This window comes from Amblyomma americanum, chromosome 5 (assembly GCF_052857255.1).
Source record: "Amblyomma americanum isolate KBUSLIRL-KWMA chromosome 5, ASM5285725v1, whole genome shotgun sequence".
NCBI classification, from domain to species: domain Eukaryota; kingdom Metazoa; phylum Arthropoda; class Arachnida; order Ixodida; family Ixodidae; genus Amblyomma; species Amblyomma americanum.
In genome coordinates this window covers 17,318,690-17,343,185 of record NC_135501.1, presented here as the reverse complement: position 1 = coordinate 17,343,185, position 24,496 = coordinate 17,318,690, and the positions used below count along the sequence as shown (strand labels likewise).

The following is a 24,496-nucleotide window of genomic DNA, read 5'->3' as shown; positions in this document are numbered from 1 at the left end:
ATATATATATATACAGGGTGTCACAGCTAAATTGGACCAAGATTTTGAAAAAAACCAAAGCGTTCCTCAAAAATTAAACCACGTGGATGTTGTTAAGGCTTATCTAAATATAAAGTACCATTTTTTATCGTCCTCCTTAAATAATTAGTCGGGATAAATTAAGTAACTTCTTAAACATTGCTTGAAACTTTCAGGCGTCAATAGGAAATTCGTGGAGCTCCAGAAAAATTGTCCAACCCAGACATTTCACTCGAGATAGGCTTAGCGCGGACGTTTTAATTCGGGAAAAACGAAAGCCCGCGGAGCTTAAACAATAACACGTGACAGCGCGCTCCGCGCGTCCGAACGCGCCGCGATTAAAGCGCTCTCATTCGTGCTTTGTAAAAAACATCGCTCGCTTCGAGCCCTTCGTGCTGCACACGACAGAGCTTCGCGTTGTGGTTGGTTCTAAGATAAGCGCCAGTGGGTTCGGCCGGCAGTCGAAAGAAAGCCGGCTTAACGGCTGCGGCTTAACGGCTGGGGCGATAACTGCGCTCTCAGGCTAGCAGATTGCAGACTGCGTCGCCAGAAGCTGTCGGTAACGTCATAGCTGGGCAAAGATAGAAGCCCTTTCTCGTAAGCGAATAGAAGGTGCGGCTCTGGCGATGTTTTCTACAATTATGTTCCAAATAAATAAAGGTTGAGAGAGCTGTAATCGCGGCGCATTTTGGCGTACGGAGCGCGCTGCCACGTGGTAATTTCTGAGCACCGCGGACTTTAGTTTTCCCAAATAAAAATGGCCACGCTATGGCTATCTCGTTGGAAGTGCCTGGGCTGGGCATTATTTATAGAGCTCCACAACTTTCCGATTGATGCCTGGACGTTTCAGGCTATATTTAAAAAAACAATTAATCTATGTAGAATAATTATTCAAGTAACACGAGCAAACAATTGTACTGAAACTTTAGGTAAACCCTAACAGCACCAAGCGATTTCAGTTCCGAAGAACGCATATGTTTTTTTAATATCTTGGTCTAAGTTAGCTGGGACACCATATATATATATATATATATATATATATATATATATATATATATATATATATATATATATATATATATATATATATATATATATATATATATATATATATATATATATATAAATATAAATATATATATATATATATATATAAACGTAAAGAATTTATTAAACGTTTCGACCAGGGACTGGTCTTTGTCAAGAATGTTCCTCGTCGAAACGTTGAATAAATTCTTTACATTTTTTACATTTTTCAATGTGACTTCCCCAACTTATAATATTTTTTATCAGTGGCCGTGAAGAATTTCATATCCCTTATATATTTATATATATATTTATATATTTACATACATACATACGTACATACATACATATATACATACATACAGGGTGTCCCAGCTAACTTTGACCAAGATATTAAAAAACACAAGCGTTCTTCGGAACTGATATATATATATATATATATATATATATATATATATATATATATATATATATATATATATATATATATATATATATATATATATATATATATATATATATATATATATATATATGTATATAAGCAATAAATAAATATATAAGCAATTTTCTTTAAACTAATTGATCGACACTACTAACTAAATAAAAAACATTCCCCTGTGCACCTTGGTTTCGGTGACTTTTGGCTTCCTTCCTTCACATATATATATATATATATATATATATATATATATATATATATATATATATTTTTAGGAAGACGACGAACATATACGCGAGTCGCATGGTCATCGCCTGGTGCACGCGGCTGGCTGGACTAGCAGACCTCGGACTGCTATTGGCCCTGCTCCCTTTAAGAAGCTTCTCCGAATAAACACCACCTTACATTTGGCGCAGGTTCCGGGTGATATCGTCTCGCTCTGGAACTCCTCAGCCGAACGCTACCCCCTACCGCGATGCCTAACCACCAATCCGTACAAGTAAGCCCTGCCACCGTCGTCTGTGCTGGTTCTCTCCGCCAGCAAGACCCCGCTATCTTCAGTGGCACGGACGACCAGGATGTTGAAGATTGGCTCGCATCGTATGAGCGGGTGAGTGCATACAATTGGGACGCGGAAACCAAACTGAGCAATGTGATTTTCTATCTAACGGGCGTGGCGAATCTCTGGTATCGGAGCCACGAGGCGGACATTACATCATGGTCTGTTTTCAAAGCAAACTTCTCAGAAGTATTCGGCTGCCCGGCAGTCAGAAAACTCCGTGCCGAACAGCGCTTGCGTGCGCAGTCGCAGCAGGTAGGCGAGAACTTCACGAGTCACATCGAGGATGTCGTCGATGTGTGCAAGTGGGTGAACGCTCAGATGTTCGAAGCCGACAAGATCAGGCATATTCTCAAGGGCATTGATGACGACGCCTTTCAGATGTTGTTGGCGCGAGACCTGCGCACCGTCGCGGAAGTCGTCACCCTGTGTCAGAGCTTGGACGAACTACGCAAGAAGAGGGGTCTGACACGCGACCACACTACGAACGTCGACTCGCTTGCTGGCCTGAACGATGCAAGAGACTAGTCATCGCTCCTACCGCACATCAAGAGCTTCATCCGAGAAGTTGCTCGCCAGCTCTCGCTTTTTTCACGTCATCAAGCGCCATCACCACATATAACTCCGAATTTGCGGTAAACCATTCAAGACCAGGTCGCTAAGGCTCTCCCGAAAGCCCCTCAGCCCACACCTCTCGCGGCCCCCCTGACATATACGGATGTTGTTGCGTGACCTCGTCTACCTACCTATGCTCCGCCTCCTGGTCCCGTTCGAGAGCCCGCTGCTTTTATTCCGCCGCCTGCTCATCTGCGAAGCTCCTGTGGCACGCCTAATAATAGTCAACCGCCTGCTCAACTGGGAAACTCCTGGCGCACGCCTGACAACCGCCCCATCTGCTACTTCTGCGGCTTGCCAGGTCATGTGGCTCGGCTTTGCCAGCGACGCATGAGCGTCTCACGAACACCTCCTGAAGTTTCCGGCTACTGGTCCCAGTGTCAGTACTCACCTCCTGCTGAGCCGCCCCTGAGCCTTTCTCTGTCTCCTGAGTGCAGCTCCTTCTCTGGACGCCGTTCGCCTTCTCCACGTCGGCGCTCCATCTCTCCGATGCGAAGGCGTCCCTCGACCACTCAAGAGGAAAACTTGGTGCCGCAGTTCCGGATGCGAGAACTGCGCAGTCGTCGAAATTTGAAAGGCCTTGTTTGTCTGCCGCCAATTTAATTGAAGTTTTTGTAGAGGGCGTATACGTGATGGCGCTTGTCGATACCGGTGCTGCGGTTTCTGTCATGGATGCAGCGCTTTGCCGATCTTTGAGGAAAGTGAAGACGCCCCTTTCTGGCCTGGCGCTACGAACTGCAAGTGCGCACCTCATCCAGCCGTTAGCACCGTGTACTGCTCGAGTAGTCATAGAAGACATTCTATACTTGGTGCAGTTCATCGTTCTGCCGTAATGTTCGCATTCGATCATCTTGGGCTGGGACTTCCTATCGCTTCCTGACGCGGTCATCGACTGTGCTCGGGCTCAAGTAGCGCTTTCTACGTTGCCAAATCCCGTGCCAGAGACTGAAATTAGCGGTGCCCCTGTTCCTGCCAAAGCTTTTGTCGCCGACAGTACCGATATTCCTGCGTACTCTTCCGTGATTGTGCCTCTCTCCTGTGCTTGTGTTCGCGATGCCAGTGTCCTCTTCACGCTGCCTCCTACTTTTCTGCGTCGCCATTGCCTGCCGCTGCCTTATGCCCTACTCACTTTATCCGCTGGCCTCACCGCACTGTGTATTTTCAACCTGTTTTCAAGCCCCTTCACTTTGCGCCTTCGAGAACGCGTCGGCACCGTGTCGCTCTTTGATTCTGTTTTCAACCATCCCGACGCGACAGCAGAATCACCGCCGGTCGCCATGGACGCCCTCAGCTCACTTACTCCTCTACCCGCCCCGCTGTTGACCGACCTATTCCTTCGCTCTATCGACGCCACTCTACCTCCAACTCAGCGAACCCAGCTTCTTGCGCTTCTTGAGGAGTTTCGCTCCTTTTTCGATTACCACCAATGCGTTTTGGGGCGCACGTCTACTGTCGAGCATCGCATTGACACCGGCGCCCATGCCCCTCTACGACAGCGCCCATATCATGTCTCCGCCACTGAACGACAAGTTATTGAAGAACAGGTAGACACCATGCTTCAGAGCGGCGTCATTCAGCCTTCCCCCAGCCCCAGGGCCTCCACGGTGGTCCTCGTCAAGAAGGATGGCTCCGTTCGATTTTGCGTCGACTACCGCCGTATTAATAAGATAACACGCAAAGACGTCTACCCTCTGCCCCGTATTTATGATGCTCTGGACTGTCTACAAGGCGCGGAGCTCTTTTCTTCCCTTGATTTGCGCTCTGGTTATTCGCCGGTCCCAATGGCAGCGGCAGATCATGCCAAAACCGCGTTCGTGACCCTTGACGGCCTCTACAAGTTTACCGTCATGCCTTTGGGCCTGTGTAACGCTCCTGCAACTTTCGAACGAATGATGGATACCGTTTTGAGTGGCCTCAAGTGCAAGACGTGCCTGTGCTACCTGGACGATATCGATATCTTTTATCCCGACTTTCAAACGCATCTATCTCGCTTGCGGGGCGTCTTGACATGCCTCACAAACGCAGGCCTGCAGCTAAACCTTTAAAAAATTCACCCTTGCAGCCCGTGAACTGACAATTTTAGGCCTCGTTTTGTCGAAAGATGGAGTACGCCCTGACCCCGGGAAACGTCTTGCCGTGACTGAATTTCCCAAACCTTCCACCACTAAATAACTTCGCAGCTTCCTAAGGCTCTGCTCTTGATTTAGGCGTTTCATTCGCAGCTTTGCCTCAATTGCTGCCGCTTTGACTCAGCTGCTCGGCGCCAATGTCGATTTTTCGGCTTGGTCTCCCGCCTGCGACGACGCCTACAACACCTTACTTCGTCTCCTCACGGCAGCGCCCATCTTGCGCCATTTCTACCCGGCGGCCCCGACTGAAGTTCACACGAATGCCAGTGGTATTTTTCTCGGCGCAGCGCTCGCTCAGCGCAAATATGAATACGATGGATATGTCGTTGCCTATGCTAGCTGCACGCTTAAAAAGGCTGTCTCACTACTCTGTGACTTAAAAAGAGTGCCTCGCCATTGTGTGGGCCTTAGGCAAGCTTCGCCGTTACGTGTACGGCCTTAGAAGGGTGAGGGTTCGGGCTAGTGGGTAGTCAACATAAGGATCCATAGCAAACACAACTGAGGGGAGCGCTCGTGTTGTGGCCCCTTGATTTTGTGAGCTATGGATAGTCATGTGTACGGCCGTCTTTTCGACGTCGTTACAGATCATCACGCCCTTTGTTGGCTTTCATCTTTGAAAGATTTTTCCGGCCACCTGGCGCTATGGGCGCTGCGAATTCAAGAATATAACGTCAGAGTCGTCTACCGGCCGGGCCGCAAACATGAGGACGCCGAATACTTGACTCGCTCCCCGCTCCCCGCCGAACTTGCCAGCCTCTGCGAAATCGCAGCCCCTACGCCGTCTCCCACCGTCAGTGACATGCCTTCTGAACAGCGCAAGGATCCCTGAATTCGTGCTCTTCTCGACTTTCTCTCCGACCCATCGGCGGTTACACCATCCCGCGTGCTGCGCCGTCAAGCTTCCCATTTTGAGAGCCTAGATAACCTGCTTTATCGTCGTAATTACCATTCTGATGAACGAAAGTGGCTCCTCGTCATTCCTCGCCACCTACGGTCCTATATCTGCTCGTGTTTTCACACTGACTTGCAATGCGGTCACGCAGGCTTTTTCAAGACTTACACGTGCCTCCGCCTCCGCTCCTACTGGCATGGCATGTACAATTTCGTTTTGAAATACGTACGCTCGTGCCTCGACTGCCAACGCCGCAAGACACCCACTACCTGTACTGCTGGCGAACTGCAGCCGCTATCTTGTCCGCCTCGCCCTTTCGACCGCGTTGGCATTGGTTTATATGGGCCCCTCTCCTATACTGCTTCTGGCAAACGATGGATCATTGTTGCCGTCGATCACCTCAAGCGGCATACTGAAACCGCCGCACTCTCTGCTGCCACGGCACAGGATTTGGCATCCTTTCTTCTGCGTCGGTTCATCCATCGGCACGGTGCTCCTCCAGAACTCTTCAGCGACAGAGGCCGTGTCTTTCTATCTGATGTTATCAAAGCTCTGCTCCGTGAGTGCAGCGTCATCCATCGGACTTCCACCGCTTACCACCCTCAGTCCAACGGCCTCACTGAACGCTTTAACCGCACTCTGGGACATGCTGGCTATGTACGCGGGTTCGAACCCCACGACCTGGGACCTTATTCTCCCGTATATTACTTTTGCGTAAAATACTGCTACGCAGCCTACGACAGTATTTTCTCCTTTCTTCCTCCTTTATGGCCGCCATCCCTCCGTTCGCATTGATACTGTTCTCCCCTACCACCCTGACGCATCCGAGTGCACCACCGTTTCCGAAGCCGCCAGGCACGCCGAAGACTGCCGCCAGATCGCCCGGTCGCTTACGACAGTTAGCCAGTCCCTTCAAAAAATGCGCCACGATGAAGATCAACGTCCCCAGCATTTCTCGCCCGGCTGTCTTGGTTGGCTGTGGATACCTCCCAGTACTCCGGGCCTCTCCCGGAAACTGCTGGCTAATAATCAAGGGCCATATCGCATCTTGTAAAAAACATCTCCAGTCAACTATATTGTTGAGCCCCTCACGCCGTCACCCTATCTCAGACACCGCGGCCGTGAGACTGTACATATCCAGCGCTTCAAGAGATACTATGACCCCGCTGTCTTGTCCGCCCCTTACGTCGTCAGGATGGCTCCTCTTTGTTCGGAGGCCATTTTAAGGAAGACGACAAGCATATGCGCGAGCCGCAAGGTCATCGCCTGGTGCACGCTCCTGGCTGGACTAGCTGACCTCGGACTGCTGTTGGCCCTGCTTCCGTTAAGAAGCTTCTCAAAATAAACCTCACCTTAAATTATATATATATATATATATATATATATATATATATATATATATATATATATATATATATATATATATATATATATGAACAAAGGCAACAGTCACCTAAACCAAGGTGCACAGGAGAATGTTTCTATTTTTTAATTTGCAGCGGCAATCAACTGTTTTTTTTTAAATTACTAATACTTTAATACCGCGAGTGTGACATAGAACGTCATCTAACGGATAGGGCGAAAACTGTGCGAGAACCCTCTTATGCTACCTACGGCATCAAGACTGCCAGAACCGAGATCCTCGTTAAGCTATTAGACAAGGCATAAGAAATGAGCGGCTCGTTTGACAAAAATATGGAGGAAGGCAACAGTCACCGAAACCAATGTCCACAAGGGCATGTTTCTATTTTTTTAATTTGTAGTGCGAATCAATTGTTTTTGTAGAAGAAAATTACTTATAAAGCAGCAGAAAAAACAACAACGAAAGCAGCAGATTCGACAGCCGTCGCCGTAGCTCAATTGGTAGAGCACCGGACGCGATATTTGGAGGTCGTGGGTTCGAATCCCACCAACGGCATAGTTGTTTTTTCTTCTGCTTTATAAGCAATTTTCTTAAAAAAACCAATTGATGAAAAAACCAATTCACAGCCGTCGCCGTAGCTTAGTTGGTAGAGCACCAGACACGATATTCGGAGGTCATGGGTTCCATCCAACGCACGGCATGGTTGTTTTTTCTGCTGCTTTGTAAGAAGTTTTCTTCAAGCCGCAGATTAATTGAAGTATTATTCTCCCATTAATCAGCACTAATAATTAAAACAAATAGAAACATTCCCCTGTGCATCTTGGTTCGGCTTCGTTCATATATATACATATAGATATATATTTACGTAGTGGTGACGCCAGTCGAACGAGCGATGAAGACGAACAAAAGTTCTGAGAAAAGTGTTTATTGTTGCTGACTTGCGCCCAGAACGGACTGAATAACTCGGCGGCGCCGAAACGACAATCGTGCTCGGCGGTCGTCGAACCTAATGACCCACCGCTGTCGGCCGTGCTCAATTTAAGGCTGATAGAGAAATTTCGAGATAAAGCGTGCAAAATTACTAAAACATTCTAGAACAACGTAGAATCTGCTCTGCCTGGCTGCGATCAATCAAGATAAATCTATTCGCGTCTTGCGTCGCAAGCAAAGTGATAAATCGGCGTGCAGGCAGCTTTGAAGAATGAAAAAACACTGCAAAGATTCGCGGCATTACTCCACTCTCAAAGAAGCATAGACCTGATGCAATAAAACAAATAAAGAGACTAGCAAGAAATCAAACGGATCGCGCGAAAATAAACACAGAGTGTGGAAACACAGTGCAAAAAAAGATAAAAATAGCGCTAATTTTGACACAAACCACACAGAATGACCAGACAGGACAGCGGCCGTCCGACGTGGTCTTTCTTTGTGGTTTTCGTCAAAATTAGCGCTGTTTTTTATCTTTCGTTACACAATGTTACACCAACTAGCACTGCAAGAGGTACTGTGGAAACACAGCGTCCTTTAGCTCGCATAATAGGGCTTTAGACGGACGACATGGACATATTCTGGTCGCACGTGGCGTCGCTGGGATGTAGTCACTGCATAAGAGATGACTTCACATTCTAGTTCACCTAGCCGATGAAGAACCTTATTCGGGCCGAAATAGCGGCGCAAAAGCTTTTCACTCAATCCACGGCGTCGAATGAGCGTCCAAACCCAGATTTGGTCTCTCGGCTTGTATTCCGCGTTTCGTCTTCGTAGGTTGTAGCGTCTGGCGTCGGACCGCTGCTGATCTTTGATCCTTAAGCAGGAACGCCTTCGGGCTTCTTCTGCGCGTTCAAGGTAGGCGACGACGTCGATGTTGTCTTCTTCGGTGACGTTAGGCAGCATGGCGTCTAGCGTGGTCGTTGTCTCCCGGCCATGGACGAGCCTAAAAGGCATCATCCGGGTGGTCTCCTGCACTGCGGGGCTGTAGGCAAAGACGACGTAAGGCAGGGTGACATCCCAGGTTTTGTGCTCGGCATCGACATACATAGCGAGCATATCGGCGATGGTTTTGTTCAGGCGCTCGGTCAGTCCGTTGGTCTGCGGATGGTATGCAGTTGTCCTCCGGTTCCTGCAGTGGCTATAACGCAGGATGGCTTGCGTTATTTCCGCTGTGAATGCTGTTCCTCTCTCCGTGATGAGCACATCGGGGGCGCCGTATCGCCGAAGAATGCACTCCACGAAAAATTTGGCCACTTCTGCTGCTGCTCCGTTCGGTAGGGCTTTTGCCTCTGCGTGGCGGGTCAGGTAGTCGGTCGCTATGATGTCCCACTTACTTCCAGATGATTACTTCAAGAAAAGGACAAGGAAGTCAATGCCGATCTGCTGAAAGGGCCTTGAGGGGGGTTCAGTGGGGCTCAGAAATCCTGCGGCTCGAGTGGAAGGGGTCTTTCGTCGCTGACAATCTCGGCAGGTTTTCACATAATATGCGACATCTGCAGAAAGTCTGGGTAAATATTACTTTTCTTGAATGCGGCGGAGAGTGGCAAAAAACCAGAGATGTCCAGCTGTCGGCGCGTCGTGTGAATCGTGTAGAACGTCTTTGCGGAGAAAATCAGGTACAACAGGGAGGTAGGCCGTTTTGATCGCTGCGAAGTTCTTCACGAGGAAATCATTCTTTACAGAGAAGGAAGACAGTCCGCGCTTGAATGAAGCGGGGGGGGGGTGTGTAGAAACCTTGCCTTCCAAGTACTCGATGAGGCGTTTTAGATTGGGGTCCGAACGGTGCTGGTGTGCAAAATAGCTGGGGCTGATGGGTCCCAGGAATGCGCCCTCATCGTCGTCCGGCGGCGGTGCATCTGCGGGGGCCCATCAGGGGCAATCGGTGTCAGAGTGCTTGCGTCCGGAGTTCTAAACGACGGTGATGTCAAACTCCAGGAGGCGCAGGCTCCATCGAGCGAGGCGGCCAGAGGTGTTCTTCAAATTGGAAAGCCAGCACAGCGCTGTGGTTATCGCTATCACCTTGAACGGACGTCCGTACAAGTGCGGGCGGAATTTCGATGTAGCCCAGATGATGGCAAGACACTCCGTCTCAGTCGTCGAATAGTTAGCCTCGGCCTCGGAAAGGGAACGACTAGCGTATGCGATGACTTTCTCCAGCCCGTCGCTTTTTTGAACGAGAACGGGACCCCTAGGCCCACTCTGCTTGCCTCGGTATGAACTTCAGTATCGGCGTTTTCATCAAAATGCGTGAGGATCGGTGGCGACTGTAAACAAGGCTGAAGTTCCTTGAAGGCTTCTTGCGGCGCTTCCCTTTTAAGCGGCACGTCTGCCTTCGTCAGTTGGGTGAGCGTTCCGGCGATGCGCGAAATGTTTTTGACAAATCGTCCATAATATGAGCACAACCCGAATAATGTGCGCACTGCTTTCTTATCGGCCGGCGGTGGAAACTGTTTTCTGCGGGTCTGGGCATACTCCCCCTTAGCTAACGATGTGGCTTAGAAACAGCGGCTCTACATAGGCAAAATGGCACTTATCGGCTTTCAAGGTTAGGCCGGACGAATTGATGGCGCCTAGCACTATTCGAAGTCTTTTGAGGTGCTCTCCAAATTTCGAGTCGAAGGCAACGACGTCATCTAAATGTACCAGACAAATTTGCCACTTATGGTCAGCGAGCATTCCATCCATTACTCGTTGAAACATCGCTGGTGCGGAACACAGAAAAAATGGCTTGGTCTTGAACTCGAAGACGCCATCCGGAGTGATGAACGTGGTCTTATCGCGATCCTTTTCATCGACCTCAATTTGCCAGTACCCGCTCTTGAGGTCCATCGCTGAGAAATCCTTGGCGTTGCAGAGCCGGTCCTGTGTGTCGTCGATGCGGGGGAGGGGAGGAAGGGGGGCAGACGCCCTTTTCATGTTGTTCAAGCGGCGGTAATCAACGTAGAATCGAAGTGCGCCGTCTTTCTTTCTCGCTAGAACAACCGGTGCCGCCGATGGGCTGTTTGAAGGCTGGATGACGTCGTCGCGAAACATTTCTTCCACTTTGTCCCGGATGGCTTGTCGTTCTCACGGTGACACATGGTAGGGGCTTTGATGGAGAGGTCGGACGTGTTGGTCGGTTATAATGCGATGCTTGGCAACTGGCGCTAGCCGGACCTTCGGCAATGACGAAAAACACTAGCTACAGCTTCGAACAAGATTGCGGATCTGGTGTTGTCTATAAAGGGGCAGGGCTGGGTTGATGTTGATGTGGGCGAGTTCTCTTGGTCAGTAGAATGTTCTGCGGATCAATCGGAGAGGCGGAGGAGTCTCGTACGTAGGATATTTCGTAGAAGAAAGCAATCGTCGTTCCTCTTTTAGTGTGCCGGTATTCTTCGCTGAAGTTAGTCAGCAGTACTCCAGCCTCTACATTGCGGAAATGTGCGATGCATCTTGCGAAGATGATTCGTTGGTCTAGAAGCAACTGCATATTCCCCTCGATGATGGCTTCAGCGTTAATGTATTTCGTGGCGCTTATGGTCACGATGACGCTTCAACGGCTTGGGACTCTAACTTCTTCCTACAGGACATTCAGGGCAACGTGATTTTCCAGAGTTCTCATCAAAAGGATGGCCTCGTCCGTCAAAAGCGTGACCAGCTTGGATCGCAGGTCGATGATTGCCTTACGCTCATTAAGGAAATTCATTTCCGAGATCACTTCGCGGGAACATTGCCGTAGCACAACGAAGGTCGCAGGATAGGTATGTCCTTTGACATTCACTCTCGCTGTGCATCGTACTGATGACGTAATGAGGTGGCCCCCTGCGGTGCTAATTTGCGCGCCATGAGCAGCGAATGTTCTATTCATCGCCGAGTAATCGGCTCCTGTGTGGACTAGAGCGGTAACTTTCCGGCCGTCAATAGTCACATCTAAATCGGATGTACTGGTTTTTGCATTGCTCGTAGCCCTCGGCGTTGAGTCACGGCCTCGTCGGGTATAGGAATTGGGGTTAGAACGTGTCGTCAAAGCTTTTATCGGTAGCGACGTCGTTTTGAAGGCGGTTCGCGTGGTGGTCGGGGTTAGCATTGTAATTGGCGTCGGCGTGTTTGGGGCAGCGTCTTCGTGCGGCATGATCGTTGGAGGATCTTCGGTGTCTCGCTCGGGAGCCACCTCACCTCCAGAGGTTGCTGTCTTTAGTTTCCCCTAGGTGGTCTGGGAGACCTTCATCGTACCGCGGCTGCGTAGCTGCAGCGTGGCGACACAAAACGCGAGGCTGACTGCGATGGTGCGCGCGAAAGGCGTTTCGGCGAGTTTTTCTCTCGACGTTGGTACTCGTCGATTTCTTGCGGACGTTGGCCGCAGCGTCGTCGTGGTGCGTCAACGGTAAATCCCCGAAGACCGATACTTCGGTACGGGCAGTGAAGAAGAATATGGCCGGTCTCACAGCAATGGAAGCACAACGGTAATCGGAAGTCCTCCAGACGTGGCATTTCCAGGGGCTTGAGCGCTGTTTGTAGGCTGGGTGGGCGGAGGCAGGGAGGCGGCGTTCTAGAGCAGGTGGCTCATCTCGGAGAGGACGTATGGGGTGTCGTTGGGACTAAGGAGTGCGTACTGCTGCGGCGTATGTTATGACCTGGGGTACTGTGGCCGCCGGGGTGCCAAGTGTCTGTTGCACTTCTTCCCGCACCAGATCCATTTGAGTCGCTGATTGTGACTGTGCGGAGGATGGCAGCACTCGTTGTAGCTCCTCGTGGATGATTTCGCGGATAACTTCCCGCAAGTTGTCGCTGGTGGTGGTCGTCGTGTCCGGACGGATTGCACAGACAGATGAAGGGCGGTTGTACTGCCGATCCCGGACGCCAAAGTCTTCACAATCGTGCAAGCTTCTTGCATGATTTTGTCGACTGTTTTCTGCGGCTGGCGGACGAGGCTGCAAGAGAGTTGTTCTTTTTCGCCGCGCATTAAAAACCGAACTTTCTTTTCTTCTGTCATCTCGGGATCAGCGCGGCGAAAGAGGCGCTTCATCTCCTTTTTTTTATTCGAGAAGTGTGCCATGAGGCATAAGTTGAAAAAGGAAAGGGGGAAGGAATGCACGGGATTGAAAGTTAAAAGAAGGAGTGAAGAACCGTTGCGCTGAGGTAGTCGCAGAGGTTGTTAATGAAACGGTTGTCCATTGTCCACTTCACGAAGTCACTTTCGCGGTTCCACCGCAGGCCCACCTCCCTGAGGAGCCGTTTTCTGATAGCAGCCGTCGCTGGGCACTTCCCCAACAAGTGCCGCACATCACATATGTCCGGTGCAGCGCCACAGTGAGGGCACCTGTCAGGTAGTGGCAGATCTTTGGCACGCCACCGATGACGGACAGATGGTGTCAGAGCCGCCCCTGCCCGAATCCGGCGCACGGATACCTCCTCCTGCCGAGTAAGACTACGGGGGAGAGGGTGCGAACACGGAGGAATTAGAGAGCATGTTCGCTGGCGCAGAACTTCTGAATCGGAAACGTGGGACAGGAACGGATCTGGGGGAAGAGGGGAAGGTGGCGGATCGTCTAATGTATGAAAATGAGTCATAGCATCCGCTTGAATGTTATGTGGATCCTGGGCATGGCCGCGAATCCAGTGTATGCGCACAGGACATGGATACTTTGCGCAGAGCACATGAATAGATTGTGAAATCTTGAACGTTCGTCGAACAGCCTTCAGCTGTTTAAGGGCGGCGCGGGAGTCGGTGTAAATGTGAACTTTATTGAATGTTGGAATGAGCGGAAGGGAAGCAATGGCATTGTAAATGGCTTGAAGTTCCAATGCCAGGGTAGTGCACGTATCCGCAGTATACGTCGCGCGAGAGTTGAGATTGGGGTGCGATGGACTATACACAGCAGTAACTCCCCTCTCGGCAGAATGAGATGCATCCGTGTATAATATGCACCCTTCAGGCAGATACGCTGCTGATACCGACGGGGTAACAGTGGGGCGATTGTCAGTGAGCTGGCAATAGGACCACGGTGGAAGTGTCTTTAAACGATGAAGTTTGAGACTGTTTTCGAGCTCTATTTGCCACCCGTTGATCGATGATTTCACTGAGTGTATTAAGTTGGGCGAACTCCTGTAGCACAGGTATGGGTGTTAAACGAGGCAGATATGTTATGACGCGCATAGCCTCACGATTGATAGCTTCAAGGGAGTCCCACTGTCTGCGGGTGAGACGTTGAAATTGAGCCTGATATACTATCCGTGGCTGAAGGATAGAGCGCACAAGCTGGCGAGCCGTATGAGCGCGTGCGCCACCAGAGCGCATAGCTATGCGACGAATCAGACCTAGAGTAGCGTGAGCCGATTTACGGGTGGCTGTCAGCCACGGGGTGCCAGTCCCAGATGTATGGAGGAGAAGACCAAGAATACGAATTTTTTCTAACTGAGGAATCAGAGAATTATGTACCGTAAAATTTAAAGGGGGAGCTTTCCGTAAGGCGGCTTTATTTCCAACTCGAATGAAACATGATTTAGTAGGAGAGAGTGTTAGACCCAGAGGTGGGAGGCGAGATGTCAATACATCCAGCGCGTGTTGAAGGACCGACTGATGAATAGACGCATCTGGATGACAGCACCACAAGGTGATATCATCGGCATATGCAAGCACGCGGATAGAAGGGATGGTCTCTAGGGCTCGAACAAGAGGAATTAAAGCGTAACAACAGACGGGCTCATTTGGAAGCTGGATCCTTGACTCGAGGAATCGTTCGGCTCTTTCTTTTCTCACGATATTGATGAATAATTTCAAAAGTTCCATCTTCAATAGCTCCCATGTCATTCGGGACGACTCGTGGTTTTCGTACCACGTACGTGCTGAGCCCTCCAGTGAGAAAAACATGTCCAATTTTTGCCGCATCATCCCAGTTGTTGAATGATGCCATGCGCTCAAATTCGTCCAACCATTCCTCGGGGTCTTTGCCTAAGAATCCATTGAAAGTTGGCGGCAACCGCGGCTGCTTCAGTATGATTGGTGTCGACATCATTGGCATCAAGAAATGGGCTTGGGCAGGGCATCTAATTCGAAAGCAGAAAACCGCTGGTCCTTAACGGTAACGGAGTGGATTCCAAGAGAAGGCAAGCGTAGCAGAGGGCAGCAAAAGTTTAGGTGGGCAGATGAGATTAAGAAGTATGCTGGGATACCGTGTCCGCAGCTGGCAAAGGACATCGCTAATTGGAGAGGCACGAGAGACACCTTTGCCCTGCAGTGGCCGTAGGTCGAAGTGTAGTTAGTCGAATTCGCAGATAGAAATAATTTACGGAACATGAATACCGTCTTCCGCAAACGAGATAACAGGAAGTGGTCCTGAAAGAGCCCCAATGGTGAGACTAAAAATGAAATCGACTTCATACTATGCGCTCAACTTGGCATCGTTCAGGAAGTGGCCGTCCTCGGAAAGGTGCGCTGTAGCGACCACAGAGCGGTTAATTCTCGAATTGGCATAGACTTGAAAAGGGAACGGAAGAAGCTAGTGAAGAAGAAGTCCATTAACGAGTTAGCGGTAAGAGGAAAAGTACAGGTATTCAGGATATCGCTGCAATACAGATATTCGGCTTTAACTGAGGAAGACGAGCTTGATGTTCATGCAATGAACGATAATCTGACAGCGATAAGTAAGGAGTGCGCTGTAGATGTTGACGGTAAGACATTTCGACAGGATACCGGGAGCTATCTCAGGCGACGAAAGATCTTATTAAGGAACGCCAAAGCTTGAGGGCGTCTAACCCTACCGACAGAATAGAAATGACAGAGCTAATGAAGTTGATAAATATGCGCAGTTTGCCGACATAAGGAAGTTTAATATGGAGGGAATCGAGCATGCTTTAAAGAACGGAGGTAACCTAAAAGCGGTGAAGAGGAAACTAGGCATAGGTAAGAACCAGATGTATGCGTTAAGAGATAAGGAGGGCAATGTCATAAGTGATATGGATATGATAGTTAACGTAGCCGAAGAGTTCTACACAAATCTGTACAGTAGCCAATGTAATCAGAGCGTTAATGAGAGAAACAGTAGCGCACAGCAATGCGTCATCCCACCAGTAACGAAAGAGGAATTAAAGACAGCCTTAGGAGCAACTGAAAGGGGAAAAGGAGCTGGTTAGGATCAGGTAACAGGAGATCTGTTGAAGGATGGGGGGAGAGATCGTGCTAGAAAAACAAGAAACCCTGTATGCCTAATGTCCTCGACCGTACCATAAGCTTGCAATAATGCAAACAATATCTTAAATCATAAGAAGGAAGACGTCAAGGACTTGAAAAATTACAGACCGATCAGCTTAATATTCGTTGCGCACAAGGTATTTACTAAGGTAATCGATAATAGAGTCAGGACAATCTTAGTCTTTAATCAACCAAATGATCAGGCTGGCTTTCGTAAAGGATATTACAGAATAGATCTTCACACTCTCATGCAGGTGATAGGGAAATGCGCAGAATTTAACCAAGCTCTATATATAGTTTTCACTGAATACGAGAAAGCATTCGACTCAGTGGGAATCTCCGCAGTCATACAGGCATTGCGTAATCAGCGTGTAGAAGAGCCTTATGTCAAAATACTGGAAGATATATATAGCAACTGCACAGCTACGATAGTCCTCCATAAAGCCAGCAATACAATTCCAATGAGGAAGGGCGTCAGGCAAGGAGACACGATCTCGCCAATGCTATTCACCGCCTGTTTACAGGAGGTACTCCGAGGCCAAAACTGTGAACATTTGGGAATAAGAATAAATGGAGAATACCTAAATAATCTGTGATTCGCTGATGACATTGCCCTGCTTAGTCACTCAGGAGGTGAGCTGAAAATCATGATCAATGATTTAGACAGCCAGAATGCTGGGTCTAAAAATTAACATAGAGAAAACCAAAGTAATGTTCAACATGCAATCTAGCAAGGGAAAAGCAATTCACAATTAGCAGTGACCGTATTGAAGTGGTAAAGGTCTACTTAGAGCAGGTCGTGACAGCTGATCCGGATTTTGAGAGGGAAATAACTAGAAGGATAAGAATGGGGTGAAGCGCATGTGGCCGGTTCTCTCAGATCATGAATGGCAGTTTTGCGAATTTCCCTCAAGAGAAAAGTGTACAAGACCTGTGCCTTTCCTGTACTCACCTACGGGGCAGAAACTTGCAGGCTAACAAAATGAGTTCAGCTTAAGTTCAGCGAGCCATGGAAAGAAAAATGATAGGCGTAACGTTAAGACATCGGAAGAGGGCAGAATTTGTGAGAGAACAAACGCAGGTTATAGGTGTCCTAGTCGAAGTCAAGAGGAAGAATTGGCCTTGGGCAGGGCATGTAATGTGAAGGCAAAATAACCGCTGGTCCTTAAGGGTAACGGAGCGGATTCCAAGAGAAAGTAAGCGTAGCAGGGGGCAGCAGAAGTTACGTGGGCGGATGAGATTAAGAAGTTTGCAGGGAAAGGGTGGATGCAGATGGCAAAGGACAGGGTTAATTGGAGAGACATAGGAGAAGCCTTTGCTTTGCAGTTGGCGTAGTAAGGCTGATGATGATGCTGATGATAGCCGTAGTCAGGCTGATGACGATAATTAATCTAAATAATTGCACTGAGGCTACTTTCTCGGTCGTTGGTCACTGTAAGACTGAGAACCAAATTCAATTCCGGCGCCTCAACGAACGCATTATAGACGCATGCCGAATGGATTGAATATTTGCACGATGAGCAGGTGGCGAGCAGCGAAACTTATGCAGGAGCTCAGAGCTTGAATTGTACGCTTTCGAATACATACGATACGTTTTTTTCCTTGCCGCACATGACATGGAAAGGCCATGGTGTTCCTCTGTGTTTTTCTAAAATTTGAATAGGGGAGCAATTTCAGGCAGTCAATGACACCATGCAGAATTTGAAAAAATAGTTAGGTCCTGTTTTTCGTGTCTACATTATTAACATTTGATTACAAATAAATTAGAAAGGTGAGAAGCAAGCAGTGCGATAGTTGTCTCTCTCGAATATATATCTTTAGTATTGATGGGAAACGTCAACAGAACTCATTCTACTCGTTCCCTTAAAGTGGGAGGTGCCGGGCCAAGTCAGTGAGTTAGGCCCCAAAAATTGTAATAATTGTGAAGAAAAAAACTCACAGGACGGTTACGACTATGTAACGCTATATTCAGCGATATATATATATATATATGTGTAGGAATTTAGTTTTGGGGATATTTGAGGCAGAAAAGATACCGTGATCTTATGTCGCACTGGTGTAGTCAAGTGAAGCACCCCTGCACTGGCCGGCGGAAGTTTCAAACAGAGCCACCCGTATGGTTTTGCGACCCAGGTTGTCCTTGATATAAGCTGAGTGCGTTAATTACCGGTGGGTGCGCCAAAGACGACCACGCGATGTGTGCATGTCATTAACGCGCCCGCCGCTTACGCCGCCGGCGACGACGACGGCGCCGATGGCGGTCGCGCGAGGCAGGGACGGGCGCTCAACAGCTATCACTGTCAAAAATGGCCATTCGCGTAGTCGCATTGCCTTCGCGCAGAGCCAGAGATATACTTTAAAAGAGTTAGATGTTGGGCTAGTTGGATTTGTGACAAATTATACATATTTTTTGTCTCTATTTGTCTCTTTTTGTCTCTGTCTCTGTTCTCTGTGTCCCTGTCGTGGTTGCGCTAAAAATATGTATAATTTGCCAGAGCGAGAGCCTGGTCCGCCTGACCAACCACGGACTGCATTTCACCGCTGCTACCGTTGACCTAAAACCCTGTTGCATTTGGTGGAGATGCGATTCACCATTCCCGCACCAGCATTGAAATCCCTAGCCACACGCTGCCAACCCCTGGTATTCCCGAAGACACCAACCACCAAGCCGTCCAAGTGGGCTCAGCGCAGTCCTGTGTTTTGCGGTTCCCATACATATCCTAGTTACTTCCCTCTGATGTCGGTTCAGCGGTCGCTGCCTGTCCTAAGGAGTTCCTTTACCACTTCCAGCACCTCGCTGCCAATTATGAACTGCGGTTGCCTTGCTATAGAGTTTAACATTACTTTGGTTTTCAGCATGTTAATGTTTAGACCCAACATTCTGCTCATCCTGCCTACCTCATTAATCATGATTTCAGCTCACCTCCTGAGCGACTCGGCAAGGCAATGCCATCAGCGAATGGCAGATTATTTAGATATTCTTCAATAACTCTTATCCCCAACTGTTCCCAATTCAAGCTTCGGAATACCTCCTGTAAACAGGCGGTGAATAGCATTGGCGAGATTGTGTCTCTTTGCCTGACGCCCTTCCTTATTGAAATTTTGCTGCTGACTTTATGGAGGACTATGACAGCTGTGCAGCTGCTATATATATCTTCCTGTACTTTGACATAAGGCGCTTCTACACCCTGATTCCAGAATGCCTGTATGACTGCGGAGGTTTCCAATGAATCGAATGCTTTATAGTATTGAATGAAGGCTATATATAGGGGTTGGTTATATTCTGCCCGCCGATCATTTGGTATTTTGCCAGGGGCATTCACCGTATCCCCGCAATCTCCTTGATCTCATCTGCCCACCAAACCTTCTGCCGCCCCCTGCTACGCTTACCTTCTCTTGGAATCCAATCCGTTACCCTTAACGACCAGCAGTTACCTTGCCTTCGCATTACAGGGCCTGGCCAAGCCCCTTTATTCTTCTTGATTTCGGTTAGCATGTCATTAACCCGCGTTTGTTCCCTCACCTCCTCTGCCCGCTTTCGGTCTCTTAACGTTATACCTACCATTTTTCTTTCCATAGCTCGCTGCGTTGTCCGTAACTTGAGCTGAACCCTTTTCGTTATCCTTCATGTGTGTTAGTAGGCCATCCGTATTGATCAGAGACTCGGAGGCGGCTTTTTTTTTTAAAGGTTCCTATAAGGTTTTACACTCCTGAGATTCATGTGCTTATCTTCATGTCTTTGGCATGGTTTTTCGGCTTTTAACTCTTTTAGAACCATATACTGCTTTTATTTGTTTGACGCTGAAACGATTGTTTGAAGGCTTTAACTTTTCATTGCAATTTTTTCGAGGTATTTTTGGTCACTTTTTTTTAATTGTGACTTGTTCTGTCTTATTAGTGTAGAAGTGTTAAAAAAATAAAATTGCGTCTTGTTTTCCTTGCACAAGCGCGCTTTTGTGTTGCGCGGTCGAAGTCGTGTTACTCGTTGGTATTCATCTCTTTTGTGCGCTCGTATAATCTTAGGACTCAGTAGAAGAAGATTGGTTCATCTGTTTCGAGTGACGTGTTCTATTGTGCTAAAATGCTTTCCCGTCCATGAGTAGCGGCGCAAATAGTATATATACGGTGACTGGTGCTTTTGTCATAGGCTTCTGTGATACGACTGGGCTGCTTCATAAAAAGGCAAGAGTTAGGGCATTGAAAGTTGGCGCCTGTCTCGTTTTTTTGCGCCTTCCATGCCCTTCTCTCTTTTGCGGCTTATTCAGATTCAAGATTAGCTTTGAACTAACTTACCCAAACCAATGTACTTCTATGATGCAGTGTGCATTCATCAGCGTAAAGTTGAATTTTAACGGATACGCAACGTGACTGATCATTAACATATAACCGGAAGCTGGCCTAAGACAGAACCTTGTGGAATACAGAATACAACTTAATTTGACGGAAATAGATGGACTAGAGTGCACCAGCTGAGAACGTTTGGTTAAGAAGCTGGATATCCAATCAATTAGGAAAACAGTATTTAGAACATAGTCAAGTATGGGGAGGAGTTTTGGGCGTGGGACGGTGTCGTAAAGAGAATTACGATTTGCCGCCCTTCGACGTGAATGCCCTCAGCCCGCTTGCTCTCGTGCTCGACACTCCGCCTGCAGATGTTTTCTTTTACTCCGTAGACGCCACTCTTCGTGCATCTCAACTCACTGAAGCTCTCGCGCTGCTTTATCAATTGCGCTCCTTCTTCGATCCTCACCAACCCTTTTTGATCCGGACGTTGACTGTCGCCCAACACATCGACATCGGTGGCCTTGCCGCTCTGCGTAGCGTACGTACATATTGTTATTGAGGAGCAGGTTGACACCATTCTTCACAGCGACATGACTCATGCCTCAAGCAGCTCATGGGCCTCACCAGTGGTATTTCTGAAAAAGAAAGATGACTCATCTGTTTCTGCGTCGATTACCGCCGCATTATTAAGATTTCGCCAAACGACGGCTACGCTCTTTACCGTATTAATGCTTTGAACTGCCTATTAGAGGTGGAGCTGTTCTCTTCTCTCGATTTATGCTCTGTTTGTTCCTGTTCTCATGTCGTGTCTAATTCGCGCAGTACTAACCTTTTTCTGCAATGAACCAACTAGCCCGCAAGAACGTCCTACTATGCTCTGGGCACTGGCTAATACCCATGAAAGGCGAAGATCGCCCTAAAACCACGTCTGTGACTTCAGACTTCCGAGCGTCAAGCCTTTCGGCCTCTGAAATGCGCCTTCTAGTTTCGAGCGCTTGATCGACTTTAGTATGCGCGGCCAGAAGTTGAAGGCGTGCCTCTACTATCCGCACGACGTCGTGATCTTTTTGCCCGACTCTGAGACTCAACTCTCCCGGCTGAAGCACTTGACCTGCTTTACGGACACTGGCCGGCAGCTCTGCTTAACACAGGGTCGATTAGCTGCTCTTGAATTGAGAGTTTTAGACCACGCGTCTGCCCCCAAAAACCAGCATAATTCGTGCTATGACTGCCTTTCCGAAATATGCATGCACTAAGAACGCTCCGCTTTCTAGGCCTCTGCTCCTATTTTGGCCATTTTATTCGAAACTATGCTGCCATTGTTGCCCCTTTAACTCAGCTCCTCGGTGCTTTCCAATTCGTCAGCTGGGGTCACGTGACGTTGATGTCATCACTAGGGAATTCGACAATACGGACATGTCGTTTCGGAGAAGCAGGTAACTACATGACGACCACCTAAATACTATCACATTAACATTCTGATTGGCCTGCAGCAGTATTATGTGGTCATGAATATCAGCTTACCAATAGTCCGCAAGAGAAAAGAATATTAGTTTTACCCCGCCATTACTGACTTATAGGAAAGAAACTTTGCTCCTGAGGAAAAGGCTTGATATCAATGCTCAAAATGTTGGATAGGACAATGACATGTGCACCTTAATAAGAAAGGAATGGAGAAGAGCGGGTCAGGGAAAAATCTAGTTAAAGATATCCTAGCCGAAATCGCATAGAAATGACAATGGGCAGGGCATGTAATGTGAAGGCAAGATAAACCAGCTTCCTTATGGTAAATGAAAAGACGACAAGACCGGACGGGCACAGCACGGGAAGGAAAAGTGTGAGGTGGATGCGAGATTAGAATGTTCGCGAGGACAAATGGGTCGCAGCATGCGCTGTGCAGGATTGCTTCCTGCTAAGTGGGAGAAGAGCTTCCATGGAAAGTGAGAGTAGCGCAAAACGGGACAAAGGGATTACGTTCGTCTTGGCCGCCCTGGTTCCTTTCAGTCGGAAGTTAGCGCCTGTGTTGTGTCTGTCTTTCTCTGTCCCTTTGTCCCGTTTTGCGCTACTCTCACTTTCCATGGATCACCGTTACCGACTCGCCCAAGTTTCTACCCTTGAGAAGAGCTTGTTCTGCGGTGAACGCGGTTGGTTCATGGTGATGATGATGATGACAGATATTCTGACGGCCGGGACATATGCAAGTGTTGCCCAGCTCAGCTAGCTACGCAATCTTCGTCGCAGGTCGTGGCTCGAAGAGGAGCGCTGCCTTCCTCAGCGCAGCGTGTGCTTCGTGAAGACGCACAAGTGCGCCAGCTCGTCGGTGCAGAACGTGCTGCTGCGCTACGGCGAGAGCCACGGCCTGCGCTTTGTGCTGCCGGCGCGCGCAAACTACCTGGGGCACCCGCGCCTCTTCAACCGCTCCATGGCTGCGCTCGGTGCTCCTCCGTTTGATCTGCTGGCGCATCACGCCCGCTTCAACGAGGCCGAGATGCGTGCCGTGCTCAGGCCGGGAGCCGCTTTCGTGACCATAGTGAGAGAGCCGGCTTCGCTTTTCGAGTCGCTGTACTCCTACTACGAGTTCCGGGTAAGCACAGACACGCATGCACGCGGGGCCCCATCTCGGTGCTGAGAGCAGGTCCTGCGTTACGGGTGGCCGCCATAAGTCGCAACCTTAAGTTAACCTGAGCTGAAAAGCGTCGAAGTTTTTATCCGAGCAAACACCGGTGATTTGGCCCTTTCTCCTTACGTTTGTGGTTGTCCGGCCTTAAAGGACGTATCTCTCAATGGGAAAATGCATTTATAAATGCAACATTTTTCCATTTTTTCCAAGATTCAGACTCGGGATGTGGTGACGCGTAATCACCGGTTCCAAGGGAACGGCGCTGCTGGTTAGCATCAGCAATCCTCGCCAAAAAAAAAAACTGTTCCGACTCTCCACATATTGTTTGCGCAAAGGCCAATGGCTGGCCCTTGGGATGCCTGGGATTTATTTTTAACGCCATAGCGTTAGGGCGCTTGAGTCGCTGATAATGCAGCGCCGGCGTCGGCTTCGTTGATCGTAAGCGAGAAATCCCCAGAAAAGCAGCTTACGTGGTAGGTGGCCCAGCTAGGTCACCTAAACTTGTAGCTTCATCAACGTAGCCTTCCCATCGGATAGTGAGCAGGTGGGCCGCACAGGTGCCGGTCGTACAGCGAAAGCGCCCACATGATGACTGGTCGCTGGGAAGAGCAACCTAGATCAAGCAAATCCCACCGCTTGCACTTGTCATCGCAGGGCAGTGGCGCAACGCCTTACCGCTGCACCTCTGCGCCAGGAGTGGTACGGGGACTCCCAGGGATCTATGAATGTTAAGCAGAGAGTGACAAATTTTGCATATACGGGCATTAACCCATCAGCAATTGCGTCATACTCCCAAGGGCAAGCTTAAGCGTCCTCTCCGATTTTTGTTACTACTCCTAGCCTATAAAATCACCCTTACCAATGAAAACTTAGGCTGCCCTTACAACGCGCTACCTAGGCAAAAAAAATCCTCTGCAGTTTTATTTTCCGCCTAATCTGTGCGACAGATTATAACCTATAATATTTCCTTGTAGTCTTCTTTCTATATTTATTATATAGATCATGAACAGTAGTGGTGTTAGAAGACAGCTTTGTCATAATCCTTTGTGTACCGCAGCCTACACGACCTCGTCGGCTTTCTTCTTACTTTCAAGCTGAAACACGTGGCTGGGGCGCGTCCACAAGAGAAAGGAAGTGTAAGATTGTGAGAGAAAGTGAATGTTGAGGCTACTACCTGCCGGTGAGACCATCCTGTAACTGGGGACATTAGGAAATCAGATGCCTATATAACTCGGCATTGAGTGTGGCCGAGGGACTCTCCCGTTTGCTCTTGACGATGTAAAATGTAAATGAACCCACTCACAATCTTTCTCCCATCGCCCAACTCGTTTACTCGGCGGCATTCTTGTCCTGGTAGTGGGAACGGGCGTCGATTTGACCGCGGTTCC

At 48.7% G+C, this 24,496-nt stretch overlaps 1 protein-coding gene across 3 annotated transcripts in view; it reads left to right on the top strand.

Moving 5' to 3' along the window:
- The window catches only part of LOC144132306 (galactosylceramide sulfotransferase-like), a 443,966-nt gene that overhangs the window by 214,197 nt on the left and 205,273 nt on the right, over positions 1–24,496 (top strand). For 2 of the 3 annotated variants that reach the window (XM_077664619.1, XM_077664618.1), the window contains exon 4: positions 22,730–23,072. In XM_077664619.1, the coding sequence (XP_077520745.1) occupies positions 22,730–23,072 (343 nt within the window). Of the gene's footprint in view, positions 1–2,032; positions 2,097–22,729; positions 23,073–24,496 lie in introns of those variants that run through there. The other variant, XM_077664620.1, reaches the window with a different exon arrangement.